This window comes from Ceratotherium simum, chromosome 40 (assembly GCF_057802395.1).
Source record: "Ceratotherium simum simum isolate JZ-2026a chromosome 40, ASM5780239v1, whole genome shotgun sequence".
NCBI lineage: Eukaryota > Metazoa > Chordata > Mammalia > Perissodactyla > Rhinocerotidae > Ceratotherium > Ceratotherium simum.
In genome coordinates, this window is record NC_141939.1 from 723858 (window position 1) to 748765 (window position 24908).

Sequence of the window (24908 nt, forward strand, 5' to 3'; positions counted from 1 at the left end):
ACATATTTGTATACTACTAATGTCAATGTCCAAATGCATAAATCCAGAAGCCTCAGCAGGGTTCCCTGTCAAACTCCCGGCTTGGGGCCAAAGAGAAGATCTGCTGCAATGGCTTCATGCCTGGCTGAGTACCAACTGGTGACACGCACCTGGCCAACAGGGGCCCAGACACAGCTGCCCCTCTCCACCCACCACCTCTCCAGCACCCAGGGGAGAGGAACTCTAATACGCAGGGTGCCAGACGCACTTCCCAGACCCCTTCATGAAACCGGGGAACAGCCAAAAGAGGGGGCAAACTTCCAAGGAAAAGGTTTTAGGGGCCAGCCCCGTGGGCTTAGCGGTTGAGTGCGCGCGCTCCGCTGCTGGCGGCCCGGGTTCGGATCCCCGGCGCGCACCGAGGCACCGCTCCTCCGGCCACGCTGAGGCCGCCTCCCACCTACAGCAACTAGAAGGATGTGCAGCTGTGACATACAACTATCTACTGGGGCTTTGGGGGGAAAATAAATAAATAAAATCTTAAAAAAAAAAAATGTTTTAGGGCTGCGCACAAGGAATGAGATGTCTACGGACTCAGGAAGACTGGGCCTGCCCCCATCACCCCTTCCTCCTTCAGGCATAACACCAAGCTGATGAGTTCAAATCAGAAATGCACACTAGGGCTGGCCCCGTGGCTTAGCGGTTAGGTGCCCGCACTCCGCTGCTGGCGGCCGGGGGTTCAGATCCCGGGCGCGCACCAACGCACCACTTCTCCAGCCATGCTGAGACCGCATCCCACATACAGCAACTAGAAGGATGTGCAGCTATGACGTACAACTATCTACTGGGGCTTTGGGGGGAAAATAAATAAATAAACAAAATCTTAAAAAAAAAAAACAAAGAAATGCACACTAAAAACGAGCCACCCTGAAAACGGGAGGGCAGTTCCTCAGAAAAGCAGAATCAGCATACAATTCTCGACAGCACCGCTTCTACACATATGCTCCAAAGAGTGGAAGGCAGAGACCCCCACAGATGGTTGCACACGCGCGTCTGCAGCAGCAGCATTCACGAGAGCCAAAAGCTGGAAGCAACACGAGTGTCCACGACAGATCAGCGGGCACGCAGGGTGGCACACACGTCAAACGAAACACCATTCGGCCTTGGAAAGGAAGGACATTGTGTCACAGGCCACAACGGGGAGGAAGCTTGAAGATTCAACGCTAAGTGAAACAAGCCAGTCGCCAAAAGACAGACACCGGGTGGCTGCGCTCACAGGAAGCTCCTAGGGTCGTCAAAATTGTGGACAGAAAGCAGAGTGGTGGTCGCCAGGGCCTGCGGGGCGGGGGCAGCGGGGAGTCGGTGTTTAACGGGCACAGCGTTTCTATCTGGGAGGACAAGGAAGTCCAGGAGACGGACGGTGGTGATGGTTGTACAACGTTCTGCACGGAGTGAACGCCACCGACGTGCGCACCCAACGAGGGTCCAAGTGGGAAATTTTAGGTACATTTTCCCACAGTGAAAAATGAGAAAGGAGCCACCCTGCCGCACCAAGGACTGAGAGACCTTCGATCCATGGGACCCTGAGCAAGGAAGAGGTACATACTCGTCAGGAGCGGCCGAATTCAGCGCATTGCGGTTTGGGCCCACTTTTGCACAGCTCCTGCGAACCTGAGGGTCTGAGGGGCCCGCGGCCCCGCCCACACGGCCCCGAGCCGCCCCGCCGCCAGCCCCGCGGGCTTCAGCGCAGCGCCCCCCGCACCCGCCCGGCCCCGCAGCCCGGAGGCGCCCCCGGCCGACGGCACACGGCGTCCGCCGGCGGCGCTTCACGTTCTTCCAATCACAGGGCCCCCCGGAAAGGGCTTGAGAGGCAGAGCCAATCGCAAGCGTCTTTTTTCTTTCGTCCCGCCCTCCCCTGCTTCCGACTGGCCGGTTTCAAACCCACGGCAGCCAATGAGAGCGGGCGGGCGGGCGGCCGCGGCGCGCCGGCTCAGCTGCAGGCGCGGCCCTTGAAGGAAAACTGTCGCCGAGGAGTCATGGTGGCGCCCGCGCCCTCCGCCGCCGCGGGTGAGAGTGACCGTGAGCCCCGGGCCTTGCGGGCGTTGCGGCACGGGTGGGGAAGGAGGGAGGCTTCCAGTGAGCGCTCTCCGCCGCAGCTGCGGTCCTCTCGCCCGCCTGCCGCTGTGCCCCGCTGGGCGTCTCCATTCCGGGGGGCGCTGACGGGAGCCCCCCGTGAGACGTCTGGGCGGGGGTGGGGCGGCTGTGCGCGGGGCCAGATGCCCCCCAGGCATCGTCCGGCAGCTCCCGCGGCAGCCCTGCGGGAAGAGGTCGTTGTCCCCTCGTGTAGACGCCGAGGCCCCTTGCCCAGGGTCGCACGTCCAGCAGGAGGCCAAGCGCTGTCCGACCCAGGTTGCAGAGTCCGGGGGGGGGCCCTCTGTGCTGCGCCGCCCGAGCTTGACAGCTGCCGAGACGCAGCACCCCACCCCAGCGCGGGGCCCTCCTGGCCGCCTCCCGAGCCTGCGCGCGCGGGAAGCTGGTGGGGTCGTTCTGCACCGAGGGCTCGGGGTCCTGGGCTCCCCGACCCCTTGCATGTGCCTGGAGCCCTTTGCCGCCTTTGAGAGTGCTCCTGCTCAGATGCCGCCTGCGCCAAGATGCACACGGTGCTCCGATGGTGTCAGTAGTGATGCCCCGTGACCGTCTGCTGGGTCCTGGGCACTGTCCTAGACGCCTTACATAAGAACCCTTAAGGAGGGGCCATTTCTGGGGCCGGCCCGGTGGCTCAGCGGTTGAATTCGCGTGTTCGGCTTCCGTGGTGGTCCGGGGTTCACGGGTTCGGATCCTGGAGACGGACCTACACCCCTCCGTCAGCCATGCAGTGGCAGCGACCCACATACAAAGTGGAGGAAGATTAGCAGAGGTGTTAGCTTAGGGCGAATCTTCCTCAAGGCGAAAAAAAAGAGGAAGATGGGCAACAGATATTAGCTCAGGGCGAATCTTCTTCAGCAAAGGAAAAAAAAAAAAACCTGGTTTCACATCTTGGCTTTGCCATATATGAGCTGAGTAGCGTTGGGCATGTCCTTTACCCTCATTGGATTTCAGACTCTAAAATAACTCATATGATTATTGTGCAGTAAGGAAAGCAATGTAAGTGTGAAGAGCTTAGTATAGGACATGGCATATAAATGATGTTGATATTAACCTAGAGGCACATGTTTAGGGCTAGGGACTTGATAACATTATGATCCAAAGCCCAAATCATTACAGAAAAGTGTCATCTTTTAGAATATAAATGAACTGGTGAAAATCGAGCTGAAGTTCTGTTGTGTGTTTGCTCGCCTGTTTTGCAGAAGAGCGACAGAGAAAGCTCCAGGAGTACCTAGCAGCCAAGGGAAAACTGAAGTGCCAAAACACCAAGTGAGTTTATCTCCCACAGTTACGTGAGTTTTGTTGCCCTGGTTGCTAATGGCAATTTAAAGCCTTTTCAAAACCACAGCTCTTTTGTTTGCAGTCTACTCAGTCTGTGATGGGATCCTATGAGAAAAAGGGCGTTTCAGTCCAGGTATAACAAAAAGCACTGGGCAAAGATCTAAGCATTATTTAAGCATTTTGTGACAGTCTCCAAAGGAAGGAGGGGAGGGTCTACAACATCACCTACAATGCTGGAAACTTTTTCTCTCTGCTTTTTTTCCTGGGACAGTGATTCTCATGAAGGTAATGTTTGGTCAAGGAGTTGAATGACCCTGGTTCTGGAGTTTCTTGCTAAAGCAGGAGAGTCGGTTGCAATCCGTCCTGCACAGCTGCACAGCGGCATCCTCTAGCCTGACAGTGCTCTTTGGTCATTCTCTTAGCACTTACTCTTGAGGTGGACAGAATATGACTGCCTCACTTTTGTCTTTTGTCCACATCTTGCCATCTTAGTGGTGTTATTTATCCCTCTTATTTAGCATCAATATATTTTCTCCCCACCATGTTGCTAAGTTTTTATTTGAAAGTGAATTTTTACAAAGTTAACTTTCACCGTTTATTTTAGTTTCTTTTACTTTGAGTTTTTACTCAACTCTGTTTCCTTGATTAAGTAAACCTAATTCATTTATTCAACAAATATTTATTTGCGACATATAGTATATCAGTCACTCTTGGTTCTGGAGATATGGTGCTTAAGAAGACAGAAGTCCTTGCCCTCCCAGGGCTTACGTTCAAGATGGGAGAGACAAACGTCAAGTCATGATCAAAGTCCCTGTTAGTCTGGCAATTGTTTTTGATCCATGGAGATTGAATCCTTATAAATTCTCCTCTACTCTCCTATTTTTCTGCATTTTCGGTCTCACTAGCTAGATTTCATATGTGCCTGTTTTTTAAATTATGTCCCTCTTCTCTCCCTGAGAATTCACTATTTGAAGATACTTAAAACAAGAAAATTTCTTAAAGAAGCAATTAATTATCGTATTTGGCATTGTATCTCTAGTGCCTGGCACATTGCAGTGTTCAGAGAATGATGTCTGAATGAATAAGATTATGCAAATATGAAGAAAATACGTATATTTCATTAATATTGTTAGAATGCTATATTTATGCATAGGACATCTCTGAAAGAAGCACAAAAAAAAATGAATAAGAGCGGTTGTAGTCTCTGAGCATAACAGGACCAAGGAAGGGATGATAAGGAGACTTTTTATTGAATATAGTTTTGAATTATTTTACCATATACAGAAATTCTAAAGATTTAAAATTCTAATGATAATAATTTTTAATCACTATAATTCCCAAGCCTTGCTGATCCTTCTGTACTAAGAATTAATCTTATTTTGTCTTTTACAGGCCTTATCTAAAAGCCAAGAATAATTGCCCGAATCCTCCACCTTCTAAATCTGTAAGTAGAAATTAGTCTTTTAAAAAATATCCATTTTAGATGATTAGTAATAAAAATAATAAAGATATTAGCAACCTAAAGAACATGTTTTGCAAAGATATTTCTCCTAAATTTTTAAGAACAATTTGGTTGGTAAGAGACAGAATCATTTTTGAAAAGTACAACATATTGTAGTTCAGTTTTGTGAACCAAAAAAAAATCCTTAAGTGCACTTTGGTCCTCTTAATAGCTAACATATATTGAATACTTACTATATGTCTGGCACTTTTCTGACTTGCATTAACTCATTGAGTCCTTACAACCTTATGAGGTAGGTACTATTAGTAGCCCTATTTTACAGGTGAGGGAACTGAGTCACAGAATGGTTAAGTAAATTCCCAAGGTCACATAGCTATTAAGTGACAGAGCTGAGAGCTTGTGGTCTTAACCACTTTGGTATGCTGCCATGAAGTTACATAGCTCAGTAGTCATTAAAAGAGAATACCTGTGTTGGATCTTCCACGCTACTTAACAAGAATATGTTTCCTAATCAGTTCAGTTCAGCTAGGTTGTAGGTAGAATGGTAAAGGATCCTAACATACTTAAGGTTTAAATGGGAGAAATTAGCCTTCTGAAAGTGGGACAAATTCTTCATCTGCAATAAAATAATCAATAAAAATCCTACCTTTAATCTTTAAAATCATAGTTTTATCTAAGTTCTAAAGTATTACTGGGCCGGCTCCGTGGCTTAGCGGTTAAGTGCGTGTGCTCTGATGCTGGTGGCCCGGGTTCGGATCCCGGGCGCGCCCCAAGGCACCACTTCTCCGTCCAACGCGAGGCCGAGTCCCACATACAGCAACTAGAAGGATGTGAACCTGCGACATACAACTATCTACTGGGGCTTTGGGGGGAAAAACATGAATAAATAAAATCTTTAAAAAAAATAAATAAATAAAAAAAATAAAGTATTACTGACATAATGATGCCCAAAGTGAGACGTTGGTGCCAGTTTTAATGTTTTAATGATTCAGTCACTAAACACACACGCAAAGACACATATACATATATTCCTATACACCTATCTGCATAGGCATGTATATGTCGTATATGGACTATATATGTTATGTGCACACATGACATCATTAGACACTACGGAGGATGTATACAAGGCAAAATTGGTGCATAATGATGTGAACAGGGGAATCATTAGGTTATACTTCTACTTTATGCAGAGTGAACTAGTGCAGCATGCAAGTCTTAAAGGAAAAATCTGCTGGAAAAGGCCCTCATTCAGAGTTCCCAGAGGCTTCTCTAGAAGCTGACAATACTGATTTCAGTAAATCATCTCTTAAATGAGGTGATACCTGCCTTATCTGTTTCACACAGTTGCAAAGATAAAAATGAAGTGGGGAAGGCAATTATGGAACTTAGGAGAAACTAAAAGGACTAGGCAAATAGTAGTCATCATTACAATTGTTTAGTGCTTTACAATTTATAAATCATTTTTATAAAGCATTATGCAATTTACAATTGTAAAAAACAACTGTTTAATGTTTTATAGTTTGTAAAACATTTTTTATACCTAACTGTAATAGCTAACATTTGAGTGTTTATTATCATCCAGGTACTCGGCAAGACACTTTTACACACAATATCACCATTAATATTCAAGACAACCCTGTGAGAAGGGTGGCCATATGATTTAATGTCCAGATACCTTTGAGAGTAAAAGGAGGTGCTGTTAATAATTATGTTGGCCAACAGGCATAAATCAAAACTGTCTTGTGAAAACCAGAACGTTATGGCATCCTTCCTAGTAGATGGATATCATTATCATTATTATTTCCATTTTACAAATAAGAGGACTGAGGCTCAACGAGATTAAGTACTTGGCCAAAATTATACATCCAGTAAGGGTCAGACCCAGGATTTGAACAAAGCTTTTCTGATGTACTCTGCCTGTGGTGTTACTACTCAAAAGAACACACAAAGTTTTTCATTTTCTGTTCCTATACAGGAGTTTTAACATATTGAACCAAGATTTGAAAAGATTCCTTGGAGCCATGCTCTTAAATTTATAGAGAAATAGTAATGTATAATAGTTAAAAACTGCCTAGGTCTAAATCCTAACTCCTTCATTTTCTAACTAAGTGACTTGGGCAAGTTATTTAACTTTTTTTTTTTGGTGAGGAAGATTAGCCCTGAGCTAACACCTGTTGCCAATCCTCCTCTTTTTTGCTGAGGAAGACTGGCCCTGGGATAACATCCATGCCCATCTTCCTCTACTTTATGTGGGACGCCCGCCACAGCATGGCTTGATGAGTGGTATGTAGGTCCTCGCCCGAGATCCGAACCTGCAAACCCCGGGCTGCCAGAAGCGCACAAACTTAACCACTACGCCACCAGGCCAGCCCCTAACTTTTTTTTTTTTTTTTTTTTGTGAGGAAGATCAGCCCTGAGCTAACATCCATGCTAATCCTCCTCTTTTTGCTGAGGAAGACTGGCTCTGAGCTAACATCTATTGCCAATCCGCCTCCTTTTTTTTACCCCCCCCCCCCAAAAGCCCCAGTAGATAGCTGTATGTCGTAGTTGCACATTCTTCTAGTTGCCGTATGTGGGACGCGGCCTCAGCATGGCTGGAGAAGCGGTGCGTCGGTGCATGCCCGGGATCCAAACCGGGCCGCCAGTAGCGGAGCATGCGCACTTAACCTCTAAGCCACGGGGATGGCCCAGCCAGCCCCTAACTTTTATCTGTAAAATGGGAATAAAGGAGATATCTCATAGAGTTGTTTGAAAGAATTGAGTTGACGCATATTGAAATACATTTAGAAACGTCTGCAGATTGGTATATGTGTCCCTCTGGCAGTGCGTAAATGATGTCCAACGGGTCAGCATTTTAACAGAATCAATTTCCAGATCTTCCAGATCTGCAGCTTTCATATGTGCTTTTGCCTAAAATTGATTTGTTGTAGCATGCGCCTCACCTACAGTTTCTCCTTTCCCACTTCTCTTGGCACTGTCCTCTTTCTCCTACCTTTTCCATCCTTCTTCATTTCTTTCTTTCTCTGCTTATTTTAAACAAACCACTGACCCATCCCATCCCTAATCTTAATATGGTACTTGGCCCTGGAATGGAAATACCTCCAAGGTACAAAACCAAGGGACAATTTGGAATACTGGTGTTGATGTTGAAAAAGCCTTTTACAGTTCAGGTAGCTTCCAGTTCTTTGCATTCAATGTTGTCATCTGGTGGAACATTAAAAATAATTTTTTGCTGAGAGATCACTATGTGATTTTTTTTTTCTTTTGTTTTGTTTTTATTTTTTGCTGAGGAAGATTCGCCCTGAGCTAACATCTGCTGCCAATCTTCCTCTTTTTTTATTTATTTATTTTTTTCCCCCAAAGCCCCAGTAGATAGCCGTATGTCATAGCTGTACATCCCTCTAGTTGCTGCATGTGGGACGCGGCCTCAGCGTGGCTGGAGAAGCGGTGCGTCGGTGTGCTCTCAGATCCGAACCCGGGCCGCCAGCAGCAGAGCGCACACACTCAACTGCTAAGCCACAGGGCCGGCCCAAATCTTCCTCTTTTTATATGTGGGCTGCCACCACAGCATGGCCACTAACGGAAGAGTGGTGTAGGTCTGCGCCCAGGAACCAAACCCAGGCCACGGAAGCGGAGCACCACCAGGGCTGGCCCACTATGTCATTTTTAGCATATGCCTCTGGATGAGTTCAAAGAATTGACTGTTACTGCTATAACAAAACATTTCCTATTCCCGTCTACTTATTAATGTGAACAAATTTTCTCAGTTCTTTTTTTAATTGAGGTAACATTGGTTTATAACATTATATAAATTTCAGGTAAGCATCATTGTATTTCAGTTGCTTTATACACTACATCGTGTTCACCACCAAAAGTCTAGTTTCCATTTGTCACAGTACAAATGCCCTCCCCAACGCCCTTCCCCTCTGGTAACCACCAATCTGTTCTCTGTATCTATGTGGTTGTCGTTTTTGTCTTCCACGTATGAGTGAAATCATACAGTATTTGTCTTTCTCCATTTGACTTATTTTGCTTAGCATCATGCTCTCAAGGTCCATCCATGTTCTCACAAATGGCAAGGTTTCACCTTTTTTATGGCTGAGTAGTATTCCCTAGCTTCTTTATCCTTTCATCTGTTGATGGGCACTTAGGCTGTTTCCCAAGTATTGGCTATTGGAAATAATGCTGCAGTGAATGTAGGAGTGCACATATCTTTGAATTAGTGTTTTCATGTTCTCTGCATAAATACCTGGAAGTGGAATAGTTGGATCATATGGTAGTTGTATTTTTAATTTTTTGAAGGATCTCCATACTGTTTTCCATGGTGGCTGCACCAATTTACAGTCTCACCAGCAGTGTACGAGGGTTCCCTTTTCTCCACATCCTCTCCAACACTTGTTATTTCTTGTCTTTTTATTTATTTATTTATTTTTAATTTTTTGTTTATTGCAGTAACATTGGTTTATACCACTGTATAAATTTCAGGTGTACATCATTATACTTCTATTTCTGAATAATAGCCATTCTTATGGACACGAGGTGATATCTCATTGTGGTTTTGATTTGCATTTCCCTTATAATTAGTGACTTCAAACATCTTTTCATGTGCCTGTTGCCATCTGTATATCTTCTTTGGAAAAATGTCTGGTCAGATCCTCTACCCATTTTTTAATCAGGTTGTTTGTTTTGTTGTTTAGTTGTATGAGTTCTTTATACATTTTGGATACTAACCTCTTATCAAATATATGATTTGCAAATATCTTCTCCCAATTGCTAAGTTGTCTTTTTCTTTTGTTGATGGTTTCCTTTGCTGCACAGAAGCTTTTCAGTGTCATGTAGTCCCATTTGTTTATTTTTTCTTTTCTTTCCCTTGCCTGAAGAGACATATCCAAAAGATACTGCCAGACCAATGTCAAAGAGTATACTGCCTCTGTTTTCTCCCAGAAGTTTTGTGGTTTCAGGTCTTGCATTCAAGTCTTTAATCCGTTTTGAATTAATTTTTGTGTATGGTATAAGATAGTGGCCCACTTTCATTCTTCTACATGTGACTGTCCAGTTTTCCCAAACCATTTATGGAAGAGACTTTCTGTTCTCCATTGTATGTTCTTGACTCCCTTGTCGAAAATTAGCTGTCCATAAATGTGTGACTTTATTTCTGGGCTATCAATTCTGTTCCATTGATCTGTGTCTGTTTTTGTGCCAGTACCATGCTATTTTAATTACTATAGTTTTGTATATTTTGAAGTCACGGAGTGTGATACCTCCAGCTTTGTTCTTTTTTCTCAGGATTCCTCCTGGTTATTCAGGAGTCTTTTGTTGTTCCATATCAATTTTAGGATTCTTTGCTCTATTTCCATGAAAAATGTCATTGGGATTTTTATAGGGATTGCATTGAATCTGTAGATTGCTTTAGGTAATAATGACATTTTAACTATGTTAATTCTTCCAATCCCTGAGCATGGAACATCTTTCCATTTCTTTCTGTCTGCTTTGATTTCTTTCAACAATGTCTAATAGTTTTCTGTGTACAGATCTTTCACCTTCTTGGTTAAATTTATTCGTAAGTGTTTGGTTCTTTTTGTTGTGATTATAAATGGGATTGTATTCTTGATTTCTCATTCAGCTAGTTTGTTGTTAGTTTATAGAAACACAACTGATTTTTGTATGGTGATTTTGTACCCTGCAACTTTACTATATTTGTTTCTTATTTCTAATAGTTTTTTGGTGAATTCTTTAGGAGTTTCTATCTATAAAATCATGTCATATGCAAATAGTGACAGTTTTACTTCTTGTTTTGCAATTTGGATACGCTGTATTTCTTTTTCTTACCTAATTGCTTTGGCTAGAACTTCCAATTATATGTTCAATAAGAGTGGTGAGTGGGCATCCTTGTCTTGTTCCTGTTCTTAGAGCTTTCAGTTTTTCACCATTGAGTATGATGTTAGCTGTGATATATGGTCTTTATTATGTTGAGGTATGTTCCTTCAGTGCCCATTTTATTGAGAGTTTTTATCATAAATCAATGCTGAATCTTATAAAATGCTTTCTCTGCATCTATTGAGATGATCATGTGATTTTTATTCATTTTGTTAATGTGCTGTATCAATGTTGATTGATTTTTGGATGTTGAACCATCCATGCATCCCTGGAATAAATACCACTTGATCATGATATGTGATCTCTGTTTATTTTTCTTTTATTTAGGTGACATTGGTTTATAACATTATATAAATTTCAGGCGTACATCATTATGTTTCGATTTCTGCGTAGACTACATCATGTTCAACGCCCAAAGACTAATTATCATCAATCACTGTACACATGTCCCCTGTCACCTCTTTCTCCCTGCCCCCTCCCCCTCTGGTGACCACCAATCTAATCTCTGTATCTATGTGTTTCTTTGTGTTGTTGTTGTTTTTAACTTCTACTTAGGAGTGAGATCAGACAGTATTTGACTTTCTCCCTCTGACTTATTTCACTTAGTGTAATACCCTCAAGGTCCATCTATATTGTCACAAATGGCAAGATTTCATCTTTTTTTATAGCTGAGTAAGATTCCATTGTGTACATACACCACATCTTCTTTATCCATTCATCCCTTGATGGGCACTTAGGCTGTTTCCAAGTCTTGGCTATTATGAATAATGCTGCAATAAACATAGAGGTGCATATACCTTTATGCATTTCTGTTTTGTCTTCTTTGGATATATACCCAACAGTGGAATAGCTGGATCATATGGTAGTTCTATTCTTAATTTTTTGAGCACTCTTCATACTGTTTTCCATCATGACTGAACCAGTTTACGTTCCCACCATCAGTATATGAGAGTTCCCTTTTCTCCACATCCTCTCCAGCAGTTGTTATTTCTTGTCTCATTAATTATAGCCATTCTGACGGGTATGCAGTGATATCTCATTGTAGTTTTGATTTGCATTTCCCTAATAATTAGTGATGTTGAACATCTTTTGACGTGCCTGTTGGCCGTCTGTATATCTTCTTTGGAAAAATGTCCGTTCAGATCTTTTGCCCTTTTTTTAATTGGGCTGTTTGTTTCTTTGTTGTTGAGATGTATGAGTTCTTTATATATTTTGGATATTAACCCCTTATCAGATGTATGGTTTGCAAATATCTTCTCCCAGTTATTGGGTTGTCTTTTTGTTTTGTTGATGGTTTCCTATGCTGTGCAGAAGCTTTTTAGGTTGATATAGTCCCAATTGTGGTTTGTTTTTTTTGTTTCCCTTGTCTGGTCAGAGATGGTATTTGAAAATATGCTGCTAAGACCGATGTCAAAGAGCATAGTGCCTATGTTTTCTTCTAAAAGTTTTGTGGCTTCAGGTCTTACATTCAAGTCTTTAATCCATTTGGAGTTAATTTTTGTGTATGGTGTGAGATAATAGTCTAGTTTCATTCTTTTGCATGTGGCTGCCCAGTTTTCCCAACACCGTTTATTGAAGAGACTTTCCTTTCTCCATTGTGTGTTCTTGGCTCCCATTGTCGAAAATTAGCTATCCATAGATGTGTGGTTTATTTCTGGGCTCTCAATTCTGTTCCATTGATCTGTGTCTGTTTTTGTACCAGTACCATGCTGTTTTGATTATTATAGCTTTGTAGTATGTTTTGAAGTCGGGGAGTGTGATACCTCCAGCTTTGTTTTTTTTCCTCAGGAGTCCTGTGGCTATTTGGGGTCTTTTGTTGTTCCATATAAATTTTAGGATTCTTTGTTCTATTTCTGTGAAAAAATGTTGTTGGAACTTTGATAGGGATTGCATTTAACCTGTAGATTGTTTTAGGAAGTATGGACATCTTAACTGTGTTAATTCTTCCAATCCAAGAGCACAGAATATCTTTCCATTTCTTTATGTTATCTTAAATTTCTTTGAACAGTGTTTTATAGTTTTCAGTGTACAGATCTTTCACTTCTTTGGTTAAATTTATTCCTAGGTATTTGATTCTTTTTGTTACAATTGTAAATGAGATTGTATTCTTAATTTCTCTTTTCGCTACTTCATTGTTAGTGTATAGAAATACAGCTGATTTTTGTATGTTGACATTGTATCCTACAACTTTACTGTGTTCATTTATTATTTCTAAAAGTTTTTTGGTGGATTCTTTAGGGTTTTCTATATATAAAATCATGTCCTCTGCGAATAGTGATGGTTTACTTCTTCCTTTCCAATTTGGATCCCTTTTATTTCTTTTTCTTCCCTGATTGCTCTGGCTAGAACTTCCAGTACTATGTTAAATAAGAGTGGCAAAAGTGGGCATCCTTGTCTTGTTCCTGTTCTTAAAGGGATAGCTTTCAGATTTTCTCCATTGAGTGTGATATTAGCTGTGGGTTTGTCATATATGGCCTTTATTATATTGAAGTATTTTCCTTCTATACTCATTTTATTCAGTGTTTTTATCATAAATGGATGCTATATCTTGTCGATTGCTTTCTCTGCATCTATTGAGATGATCATGTGATTTTTATTCTTCATTTTGTTAATGTAGTATATCACGTTGATTGATTTGCTGATGTTGAACCATCCCTGCATCCCTGGAATAAATCCCACTTGATCATGGTGTGTGATCTTTCTAATGTATTGTTGTATTTGATTTACTAATATTTTGTTGAGGATTTTTGTCTCTCTGTTCATCAGTGATATTGGCCTGTAATTTTCTTTTTTTGTGTTGTCCTTGTCTGGTTTTGGTATCAGGATGATGTTGGCTTCATAGAATGAGTTAGTAAGCTTCCCTTCCTCTTCAATTTTTTGGAAGAGTTTTAAGAAGGATAGGTATTAAGTCTTTGAATGTTTGGTAGCATTCACCAGAGAAGCCATCTGGTCCTGGACTTTTGTTTTTTAGGATGTTTTCGATTACTGTTTCAATCTCCTTACTAGTGATCAATCTATTCAGATTCTCTATTTCTTCTTGATTCCATTTTGGAAGAACCTTATGATTCTAAGAATTTATCCATTTCTTCTAAGTTATCCAATTTTTTGGCATAAAGCTTTTCATAGTATTATTCTCTTATAATCCTTTGTATTTCTGTGATATCCATTGTAATTTCTCCTCTTTCATTTCTGATTTTATTTATTCAAGTCTTCTCTTTTCTTAGTGAGTCTAGCTAAAAGTTTGTCAAATTTTTTTATCTTTTCAAAGAACCAGCTCTTAGTTTCATTGATCTTTTCTACTGTCTTTTTCATCTCTATTTCATTTATTTCCACTCTGATTTTTATTACTTTCTTCCCTATACTGACTTTAAGCTTTATTTGTTCTTTTTCTAGTTATTTTAGGTGTAATGTTAGATTGTTTATTTGAGATTTTTCTTGTTTCTTGAGGTAGGCCTGTATTACTATAAACTTCCTTCTTAGTACAGCTTTTGCTGCATCCCATAGATTTTGGTATGTTGTGTTTTCATTTTCATTTGTCTCCAGGTATTTTTGACTTCTCCTTTATTTCTTCATTAATCCAATCATTGTTCAGTAGTATGTTGTTTAGTCTCCACATACTTGTGACTTTTCCAGCTTTCTTCTTGTAGTTGATTTCTAATTTCATATCATTGTGGTCAGAAAGGATGTTTAATATGATTTCAGTCTTCTTAAATTTATTGAGACTTGTTTTGTTTCCCACTATGTGGTCTATCTTTGAGAGTGTTTCATGTGCATTTGAGAAGAATGTGTATTTTGCTGCTCTTGGATGGAGTGTTCTATATATATCTATTACGTCCATTTTATCTAATGTTTCATTTAAGGCCACAGTTTCCTTGTTGACTTTCCATCTGGATGATCTATCCATTGATACAAGTGAAGTATTAAAGTCCTCTACTGTTATTGTGTTACTGTCAATTTTTCCCTTTAGGTCTGTTAATAATTGCTTCATATATTTTGGTGCTCCTATGTTAGGTGCATATATATTAATAAATATTATGTCTTCTTGATGGCTTGTCCCCTTTAACATTTTTTATAATGTCTATCTTTGTCTCTTGTTATCTTTTTCAGCTTGAAGTCTATTTTGTCTGATATAAGTATGGCTACACCTGCTTTCTTTTGGTTGCTGTTTGCTTGGAGTATCTTCTTGCATCCCTTCACTTTAAGCCTGTTTATCTTTAGAGCTGAGATGGATCTCCCAGGGGCAGCATATTGTTAGATCTTGTTTTTCAATCCATCCAGCCACTCTGTGTCTTTTGATTGGTGAATTCAATCCATTTACATTTAGGATAATTATTGATATCTGAGGACTTAATACTGCCATTTATCTTTTGTTTTCTGGTTGCTCTACATTTCTACTGTTTCTTTTTCCTTGTGTTTCTCTTTGCCACTTTAGTTTGGTGGTTTTCTTTTTTTTGGGGGGGGGGGTTGGTCCTGAGCTAACATCTGTTGCCAGTCTTCCTCTTTTTGCTTGAGAAAAATTGGCCCTGAGCTAACATCTGTGCCAGTCTTCCTCTATTTTGTATGTGGGATGCCATCACTGCATGGCTTGATGAGCACTGTGTAGGTCTGTGCCCGGGATCTGAACCCGCGAACCCCGGGCCACCAAAGCAAAGCACGCGATCTTAACCACTACACCACCAGGGCAGCCCCCATTTGGTGGTTTTCTGTGATTTTTTTCTCAGTTTCCTCTTTTTTGTGTTTCTCATCTCTGCTCTAAATTTTTGTTTTGTAGGTACCATGAGATTTGTATAAAAGATCTCAAAGATAAGATAGTCCTTTTTCTGCTCAGAGCACCTTATCTTCATTTGCCTATGTAGGTTCCATCCTTTTCCTCTTCCCCTTCTATATTTTTGTGGTCAAAAATTATCCCTTTTTGGGAAGAGGAAAGGGATCAAATTGACTTAGTCCTAAGGAAATAAGAGGTCGTCAGATCATGTACTATCTCATCTACGACATTTTTTATACAAACTTCAAGGTAACCACTAAACAAACAATCAGAACAGAACCACATATGATAAATAAAGAGGAAAACTAAGACTCGTCATACAGAACTACCAAACTGAATTGGTAGCCCGAAACACACAGGACAAGAAACAAAGGAAATGCAAAAGAATCGGAAAATAAGTGATAAAATAGCAACATTAAGCCCTCATATATCAATAATGACTCTAAATGTAAATGTATTGAATTCTCCAATCAAAAGACCGAGAGTGGCAGGATGGATTAAAAAGCAAGACCCAATTATATGCTGCCTCCAGGAAACACATCTCAGCTCTAAAGACAAACACAGGCTCAGAGTGAAAGGATGGAAGACAATACTCCAAGCTAATGGCAAACAAAAGAAAGCAGGTGTTGCCATACTTATATCAGACAAAGTAAACTTCAAGATAAAACAGGTAATGAGAGACAAAGAGGGGCGATATATAATGATAAAAGGGACACTCCACCAGGAAGACATATCAATTATAAATATATATGCATCCAACATGGGAGCACCAAAGTACATAAAGCAACTATTAACAAACCTAAAAGGAGATATTAACAACAACACAATAATAGTAGGGGATCTTAATACCCCACTTACATCAATGGATAGATCATCCAGACAAAAAGGCAATAAAGAAATAGTGGACTTAAACAAAAAACTAGATGAGATGGAATTAATAGACATATACAGAGCACTCCATCCAAAAACAGCAGAATACACATTCTTCTCAAGCGCACGTGGAACATTCTCAAGGATAGACCATATGTTGGGAAACAAGGCAAGCCTCTATAAATTTAAGAAGATTTAAATCATAACAAGCATCTTTTCCGACCATAATGCTATGAAAATAGAAATCAACTAGAAGAAGAAAACTGGGAAAGTGGCAAAGATGTGGAGATTAAACAACATGCTACTGAACAACCAATGGATCATCAATGAAATTAAAGGAGCAATCAGAAGATATCCAGAGACAAATGAAAATGAAAACACGCCATACCAACTCGTACGAGATGCAGCAAAAGCGGTCCTGAGAGGGAAACTCATAGCAATACTGGCCCACCTAAACAAACAAGAAAAATCCCAAATAAGCAACCTTAAACTACATCTAACAGAACTAGAAAAAGAATAAACAAAGCCCAAGGTCAGCAGAAGGAGGGAAATAATAAAAATTAGAGCAGAAATAAATGAAATTGAAACCAAAAAAACGGTAGAAAGGATCAATGAAACAAAGAGTTGGTTCTTTGAGAAGATAAAAATAATTGACAAACGCTTAGCCAGACTAACTAAGAAAAAAAGAGAGAAGGCTCAAATAAATAAAATTAGAAATGAAAGAGGAGAAATCACAAGGGATACCACGGAAATACAAAGGATTATAAGAGAATACTATGAAAAACTGTATGCCAATAAATTGGACAATCTAGAAGAAATGGATAAATTCTTAGACTCATACAACCTCCCAAAACTGAACCAAGAAGAAATAGAGAATCTCAATAGACCAATCACAAGTAAAGAGAGTGAAACAGTAATGAAAAACCTCCCAAAAAATAAAAGTCCAGGACCAGATGGCTTCTCTGGAGAATTTTACCAAACATTCAAAGAAGATTTAATACCTATTCTTCTCAAACTATTTCAAAAAATAGAGGAAGATGGAACACTTCCTAGCACGTTCTACCAGGCCAACATCGGGATCACCCTGATACCAAAACCAGACAAGGACAATACAAAGAAGGAAAACCACAGGCCAGTATCGCTGATGAACATAGATGCAACAATACTCAACAAAATATTGGCAAACCAGATACAACAATATGTTAAAAAGATCATACACCATGACCAAGTGGGATTTATACCAGGGACACGGGGATGGTTCAGCATTCACAAATCAATCAATGTGATACACCACATTAACAAAACAAGGAATAAAAGCCACGTGATCATCTCAATAGATGCAGAGAAGGCATTTGACAAGATGCAACATCGATTTATGATAAAAACTCTCGACAAAATGGGTATAGAAGGAAAGTACCTTAACATAATAAAGGCCATATATGACAAATCCACAGCCAACATCATACTCAGTGGGGAAAATCTGAAAGCCATTCCTCTGAGAACAGGAACAAGACAAGGGTGCCCACTCTCACCACTCTCATTCAATGTAGTTCTGGAGATTTTGGCCAGAGCAATTAGGCAAGAAAAAGGAATAAAAGGAATTCAAATAGGCAACGAAGAAGCAAAACTCTCACTATTTGCAGATGACATGATTTTATATATAGAAAACCCTAAAGAATCCATCAGAAAACTATTAGAAATAATCAACAACTACAGCAAAGTTACAGGGTACAAAATCAACTTACAAAAATCAGTTGCATTTCTGTATACAAATAAGGAACTAACAGAAACAGAACTCAAAAAGATAATTCCATTTACATTTGCAACAAAAAGAATAAAATATCTAGGAATAAATCTAACAAAGGAGGTGAAAGACCTATACAATGAAAACTATAGGACATTACTGAAAGAAATCGATGATGACATAAAGAAATGGAAAGATATCCCATACACATGGATTGGAAGGATAAACATAGTTAAAATGTCTACATTACCTAAAGTAATCTACAGATTCAATGCAATCCCAATCAGAATCCCAATGACATTCTTCACAGAAATAGAACAAAGAATCCTAAAATTCATATGGGGCAACAAAAGACCCCGAATAGCTAAAGCAATCCTGAGAAAAAAGAACAAAGCTGGAGGCATCACAATCCCTGACTTCAAAACATACTACAAAGCAATAGTAATGAAAACAGCATGGTACTGGTACAAAAACAGACACACAGATCAATAGAACAGAACTGAAAGCCCATAAATAAAACCACACATCTTCAGACAGCTAATCTTCGACAAACGAGCTAAGGACATGCAGTGGAGAAGGGAAAGTCTCTTCAGTAAATGGTGCTGGGAGAACTGGACAGCCACATGTAAAAGAATGAAAGTATATCATCTGCTTTTGCCATTTGCAAAAATTAACTCAGAATGGATCAAAGACCTGAAGGTGAGACCTGAAACTATAAAACTCCTAGAAGAAAATATAGGCAATACACTATTTGACATTAGTCATAAAGTAATCTTTTTGGATACCATGTCTACTCGGATGAGAGAAACTGAAGAAAAAATAAACAAATGGGACTTCCTCAGACTGAAGAGCTTCTGTAAGACAAATGAAACCAGGATCAAAATGAATAGACAACCCACAGCTGGGAAAAAATATTTGCAAAACATATATCTGACAAGGGGTTAATCTCCATAATATATAAAGAACTCACACAACTGAACAACAAAAAACAAACAACCCGATCAAAAAATGGGCAGAGGAGGGGCCGGCCCAGTGGCACAAGCGGTTAAGTGTGTGTGCTCCGCTGCAGTGGCCCGGAGTTCACCGGTTTGGATCCCGGGCGCGCACCCACGCACTGCTTGTCAAGCCATGCTGTGGCAGCGTCCCATATAAAGTGGAGGAAGATGGGCATGGATGTTAGCCCAGGGCCAGTCTTCCTCAGCGAAAAGAGGAGGATTGGCAGATGTTAGCTCAGGGCCGATCTTCCTCAAAAAAAAAAAAAACGGGGGCGAAGGAAATGAACAGACGCTTCTCCAAAGAAGGTATACAGATGGCCAAGAGGCATATGAAAAGATGTTCAACATCACTAATCATCAGGGAAATACAAATCAAAACTACACTAAAATATCACCTTACACCCATCAGAATGGCTATAATCACCAAGACAAAAAACAACAAATGTTGGAGAGGATGTGGAGAAATGGGAACCCTCATTCACTGCTGGTGGGAATGCGAACTGGTACAGCCTCTATTGAAAACAGTATGGAGAGTCCTCAAAAAATTAAAAATAGAAATACCCTATGAGCCAGCTATCCACTACTGGGAATCTATCCAACAAACCTGAAATCAACAATCCAAAGAGGCTTATGCACCCCTGTGTTCATTGCAGCATTATTCACTATAGCCAAGAAGTGGAAGCAACCCAAGTGTCCCTCGACTGATGACTGGATAAAGAAGATGTGGTATATATATACAATGGAATACTACTCAGCCATAAAAAAAAAAGACAAAATTCTCCCTTTTGCAACAACAGGATGGACCTGGAGGGTATTATGTTAAGTGAAATAAACCAGAGAGAGAAAAACAAACACTGCATGATATACACTCATATGTGGAATATAAACCAACACACGGCCAGAGAGAACTGTATGGTGGTTACCAGGGGCAAGGGGGTGGGGTGGTGGGCACAAGGGGTGAAGGGAGGCATTTCTATGGTGACTGACAAACAGTAATGTACAACCAAAATTTCACAATGTTATAAACTATTAAGACATCAATAAAAAAAATTATCCCTTTTTGTATTATGAGTTTGTTACCAGATTGCAATGGTTATGGTTATTTTTAATGCTTCCTTTCCCTTTAGCCTTTATATTTAAGTGTTTACTAACCTATTCTAATATAGAGTTGCTATTTTTTGATTCTGTCTATCACCTTGCTGAAAGCTTTGTATACCTTTGTCTTTTCATTTCAGGTAGGAGAGCCCTTTTCAACATTTCTTGTAAGGCAGGTCTAGTGGTGATGAACTCCCTCCACTTTTGCTTGTCTGAGAAAGCCTTTGTTTCTCCTTCATATCTGCAACATAACTTTTGCTGGATAGGGTATTCTTGGCTGACAGTTTTTTATCTTTCAGTACTTTGAATGTATCATGCCACTCTCTCCTGTCCTGTAGAGTTTCTGCTGAGAAATCTGCTGATGACCTAATGAGGGTTCTCTTGTAGGTTATTGGGTTTTTTCCCCTGACTGCCTTTAATACACTTTTTTGTCATTGACTTTTTTTTTTAATTTTTTGTTTATTGCAGTAACATTGGTTTATAGCATTGTATAAATTTCAGGTGTACATCATTATACTTCTATTTCTGCATAGATTATATCATGTTCACCACCCAAATGCTAATTACAACCCATCACCACACACATGTGCCGAATTATCCTTTTCGCCCTCCCCCCGCCCCCTTCCCCTCTGGTAACCACCAATCCAATCTCTGTCTCTATGTTTTTGTTTGTTGTTGTTATTATCTACTACTTAATGAGTGAGATCATATGGTATTTGACCTTCTCCCTCTGACTTATTTCACTTTGCATAATACCCTCAATGTCCATCCATGTTGTCACAAATGGCTGGATTTCATCGTTTCTTATGGCTGAGTAGTATTCCATTGTGTATATATACCACATATTCTTTATCTATTCGTCCCTTGATGGGCACTTAGGTTGCTTCCAAGTCTTGGCTATTGTGAATAACGCTGCAATGAACACAGGGGTGCGTGTATCTTTACGCATTGGTGTTTTCAAGTTCTTTGGATAAATACCCAGCAGTGGAATAGCTGGATCATATGGTAGTTCTATCCTTGATTTTTTGAGGACTCTCCATACTATTTTCCCTAGTGGCTGCACCAGTTTTCACTCCCACCAGCAGTGTATGAGAGTTCCCTTCTCTCCACATCCTCTCCAACTCATGTTGTTTCCTGTCTTGTTAATTATAGCCATTCTGACGGGCGTGAGGTGATATCTCATTGTAGGTTTGATTTGCATTTCCCTAATAGTTAATGATTTTGAACATCTTTTCATGTGTCTGTTGCCCATCTGTATATCTTCTTTGGAGAAATGTCTGTTCATGTCTTTTGCCCATTTTTTAATTGGGTTGTTAGTTTTTTTGTTGTTGAGATGCATGAGTTCTTTATATATTTTGGAGATTAAGCCCTTATCAGATGTATGGTTTGCAAACATCTTCTCCCAATTGTTAGGTTGTCGTTTCGTTTTGTTGATGGTTTCCTTTGCTGTGCAGAAGCTTTTTAGTTTGATGTAGTCCCATTTGTTTATTTTTTCTATTGTTTCTCTTGCCCGGTCAGACATGGTGCTTGTCATTGACTTTTGACAGTTTTATTATTATGTGTCTTGGAGAAGGTCTTTTTGCATTGAGATAATGGAGTGTTCTGTTAGCTTCATGGGTTTGTATATCCAGTTCCTTCCCCTGAAGTTCTCAGCTATTATTTCTTTAAATAAGCTCTCTGCTCCCTTCTCTTTCTGGGATACCTGTTATCCTTATATTACCCTTTCTAATGGAGTCAGATAATTCTCATAGCATTTCTGCATTTCTTAAAAATCTTAGTTCTCTCTCCTCTTCTACCTGCATCATTTCTAGGTTTCTATCTTCAAGCTTGCTAATTCTGTCTTCCATATGGTCTGCTCTATTTCCAGTGCTTTCTAATGCATACTTCATCTCATTTATTGAGTTCTTCAGCTCCAGAGTTTCTATTTGGTTCTCCTTCAGAATTTCAATCTCTTTGGTAAAGTATTCCTTCTGTTCATTGGTTTCATTCCTGAGCTCATTGAACTGCCTTTCTGAGTTTTCTTGTAGCTCATTGAACTTCTTTATGGCAGCTGTTTTGAATTCTTCATCAGTTAGATCTTCCAAGACTTTATGTTTAGTTTCTGGAGAACTATTTTCTTTTTGTGATGCTGTGTTATTGTGGCTTTTTGTGATACTTGCTGAGTTATTCCTCTACTGGTGCATTTGTCATAGCAATTCCTATTTAGGTATAGCTTTGTTTGTTTTGATTTAAACTTTTCAGCCAGTTGGAGATTAGAGGCCTTTCTTTGTTTTTCAGTAGGTGGCACTATAGCGCTAGTTTTTGGTTTCTCTTACCCAACCTGCTTCTGGTTATATTTGAGGATTGAGAAGTTCCACCCTCCACCCCCTCTACTCGGAGTGTCACTGGTACTCATTGCTGCCTGCACCTCTGGGGGTCACTGATGCCTTGCTGTTGCTGCTGCAGTCGCCGGCTTCACCACCAGGGCTTCAGGGACGGCTGATGGTTCTGCTGCTTCTGGAATCACCTGGGTCAGAAGCTCTGCCACCCTGGCAGGGGGAGGGAGCCAGGTTCGTGGGGCACCGCCTCTGCTGTTATCCATTACCTTGTGGCCACAGACGCCGCTATAGTTGGGATGTCAGAGCCATGTGTGCAGCTCCAGGCTCTGAGTCGTGGCCAGGGGCCTAGAATCATGGGGCTCTGCCTCTGCTGCTGCTTTGCTCCCCGTGGCCACAGGTGCCACCACAGCTGGCTGGCCAGAGTCGTATGTGCACCTCTGCTGCTTCCCACCGGGTTCTCTGGAGCTGGGGGAGACTGGCTCAGGGTCCTGGGCACTGCCTCTGCCATTCCCCCGTTTTGCCTCCTCTGTGTGCTCCAATCCACCCACTTTCATATGTACCAATGTGTGGATCTCTCTGGCGTCCTGGTGTGTTGGGCAATGTAGCCTTCGTTGGGTTATGGATGTTTTACTTGCTATAGGTTGAAGGAAAGAGACAAAGGGAACCTCTCACACTGCCATGATGATGTCTCTCACTGTTTTTATTTAAAAAGAAAATGGATAACATTGATGCAGACCTCAAATTTAAAAATGTACAAAATTTGTTATCAATGGAAAATATAAGGTCTCCCAATGAATACATGAACTAATTGTGGGGGGAAAGCTCCAACCAACTCATTAAGAGATATATTTCCATGTTTTTATGAAAAAATATTTTACTTTTTATGTTTAATAATTATTGATCAAAATTGGTAACATTTATCTTCTTTTGCTGAATTATTTATAGTTATGATAAATACAAATTAAGATAAATTTATATACATGTATTTGTTGAGAAGTATGATAGGGTAATGAACTGTAATCTGGGATAAAAATTTTGTGGTAAACTGGAACAAAAGTAGACCAAGGAGAAAAGGGTAAGGTTATATTTTCAATTGTTAAAGGAGAGTATGTTTATATAGTTTTTTAAGTGGATTATAGTGGATATGAAATTTCATTTTATCTTAAAATGTCAATATTGACAGTGTGCCTGAAATTACATCTTTTGCAACTATTTAAACTAACAATGAAAAATGTTAGATGTTAACTTTAAAAAGTACTTTGGGAGTATATGAACAAAAACACTTGAAAACCACTGATAAGATGAGCTCTGCAATCCCTCCCAGCTCTATTATAGCCCCTATTTCATCATATCATGATTTTTTTGAGTCTGTGTCTTTTCTATTAGGGCTCCTCGGGGGCAGATGTCATCTCCTCTCATCTTTAGATACCCTTTATATCCCCTTAGAGTCAGCACAGTACCTAGTATACATTCAGTGAATCTCTCTCGATTTAAACCCAGTTATTTCCTTTGTGAATTTTCTCCCTTCTCTGGCTTCATATGTCCAGAATGAAGTGACCAAATTCAGTTTGAATCAATTGTTCCTCCTTGTACATTCTTTTTTTCTTTTTTAGTTAAATTGATCCATCAATTCTGGGGTGAGTTGTCAGAGATCAACAGTGAGACTGAAGTTCTAGCTCCAACCCTGCCTCTAATGCCCTACCTAACCTTGGGCCGCCCTCTTTCCTTCTCAAATGGAAGGGTCAACTTAATGATCTCTAAAATCCCTTCCAGCTCCACTGGTCTGATTTTCATATTGATTGCAGGCTTTTCCACTGGCTTGATGACTCTTCTCAGCCCAGTTTTTCTCTCTCAATGAAATGCTTGAAACTGCATGACCAGTCCTACCACCTACAATGAGTTAGTACGGTCAGGCTGATCTAAAATAAAGACATAAAAACAGTACAAGAGAGAAAATGTTTACAAATCATATATGTGATAAGGGTCTACTATCCAGGATATATAAAGAACTCTCAGAATTCGAGAATTAAAAGACAGCTAATTTTAAGAGAATTAAAAGACAGTCCAATTTTAAAATGGACAAAGGATCTAAATAGACATTTCTTCAAAGAAGATCTACAGAGGGCCAATGGGGACATGAAAACATCATTAGCCATCAGGAAAATGCAAATAAAACCACAATGAGATACTGCTGCACACCCCTTAGGATGGTGATAATCAAAAAGACAGATAATAAGTGTCGGGAAGGATGTGTAGAATTTAGAACCCTTGTACATTGCTGGTGGGAATGTAAAATGGTGCAGCCACTTTGGAAAACAGCAATTCCTCAAAAGTTAAACATAGATTTACCATATGACCCAGCAATTCCACTCCTAGG

At 40.3% G+C, this 24908-nt stretch overlaps 1 protein-coding gene across 1 annotated transcript in view; it reads left to right on the plus strand.

Annotated features, from left to right (window-relative positions):
- Positions 1–1936: 1936 nt before the first annotated feature.
- CKAP2L (cytoskeleton associated protein 2L) overlaps positions 1937–24908 on the plus strand; it is a 40984-nt gene continuing 18012 nt past the window's right edge. The window contains exons 1-3 of the mRNA XM_014791606.2: positions 1937–2043; positions 3324–3390; positions 4795–4846. Coding sequence (XP_014647092.1) covers positions 2013–2043; positions 3324–3390; positions 4795–4846 — 150 coding nt within the window. The 5' untranslated portion in view covers positions 1937–2012. The remainder of the gene's footprint in view (positions 2044–3323; positions 3391–4794; positions 4847–24908) is intronic.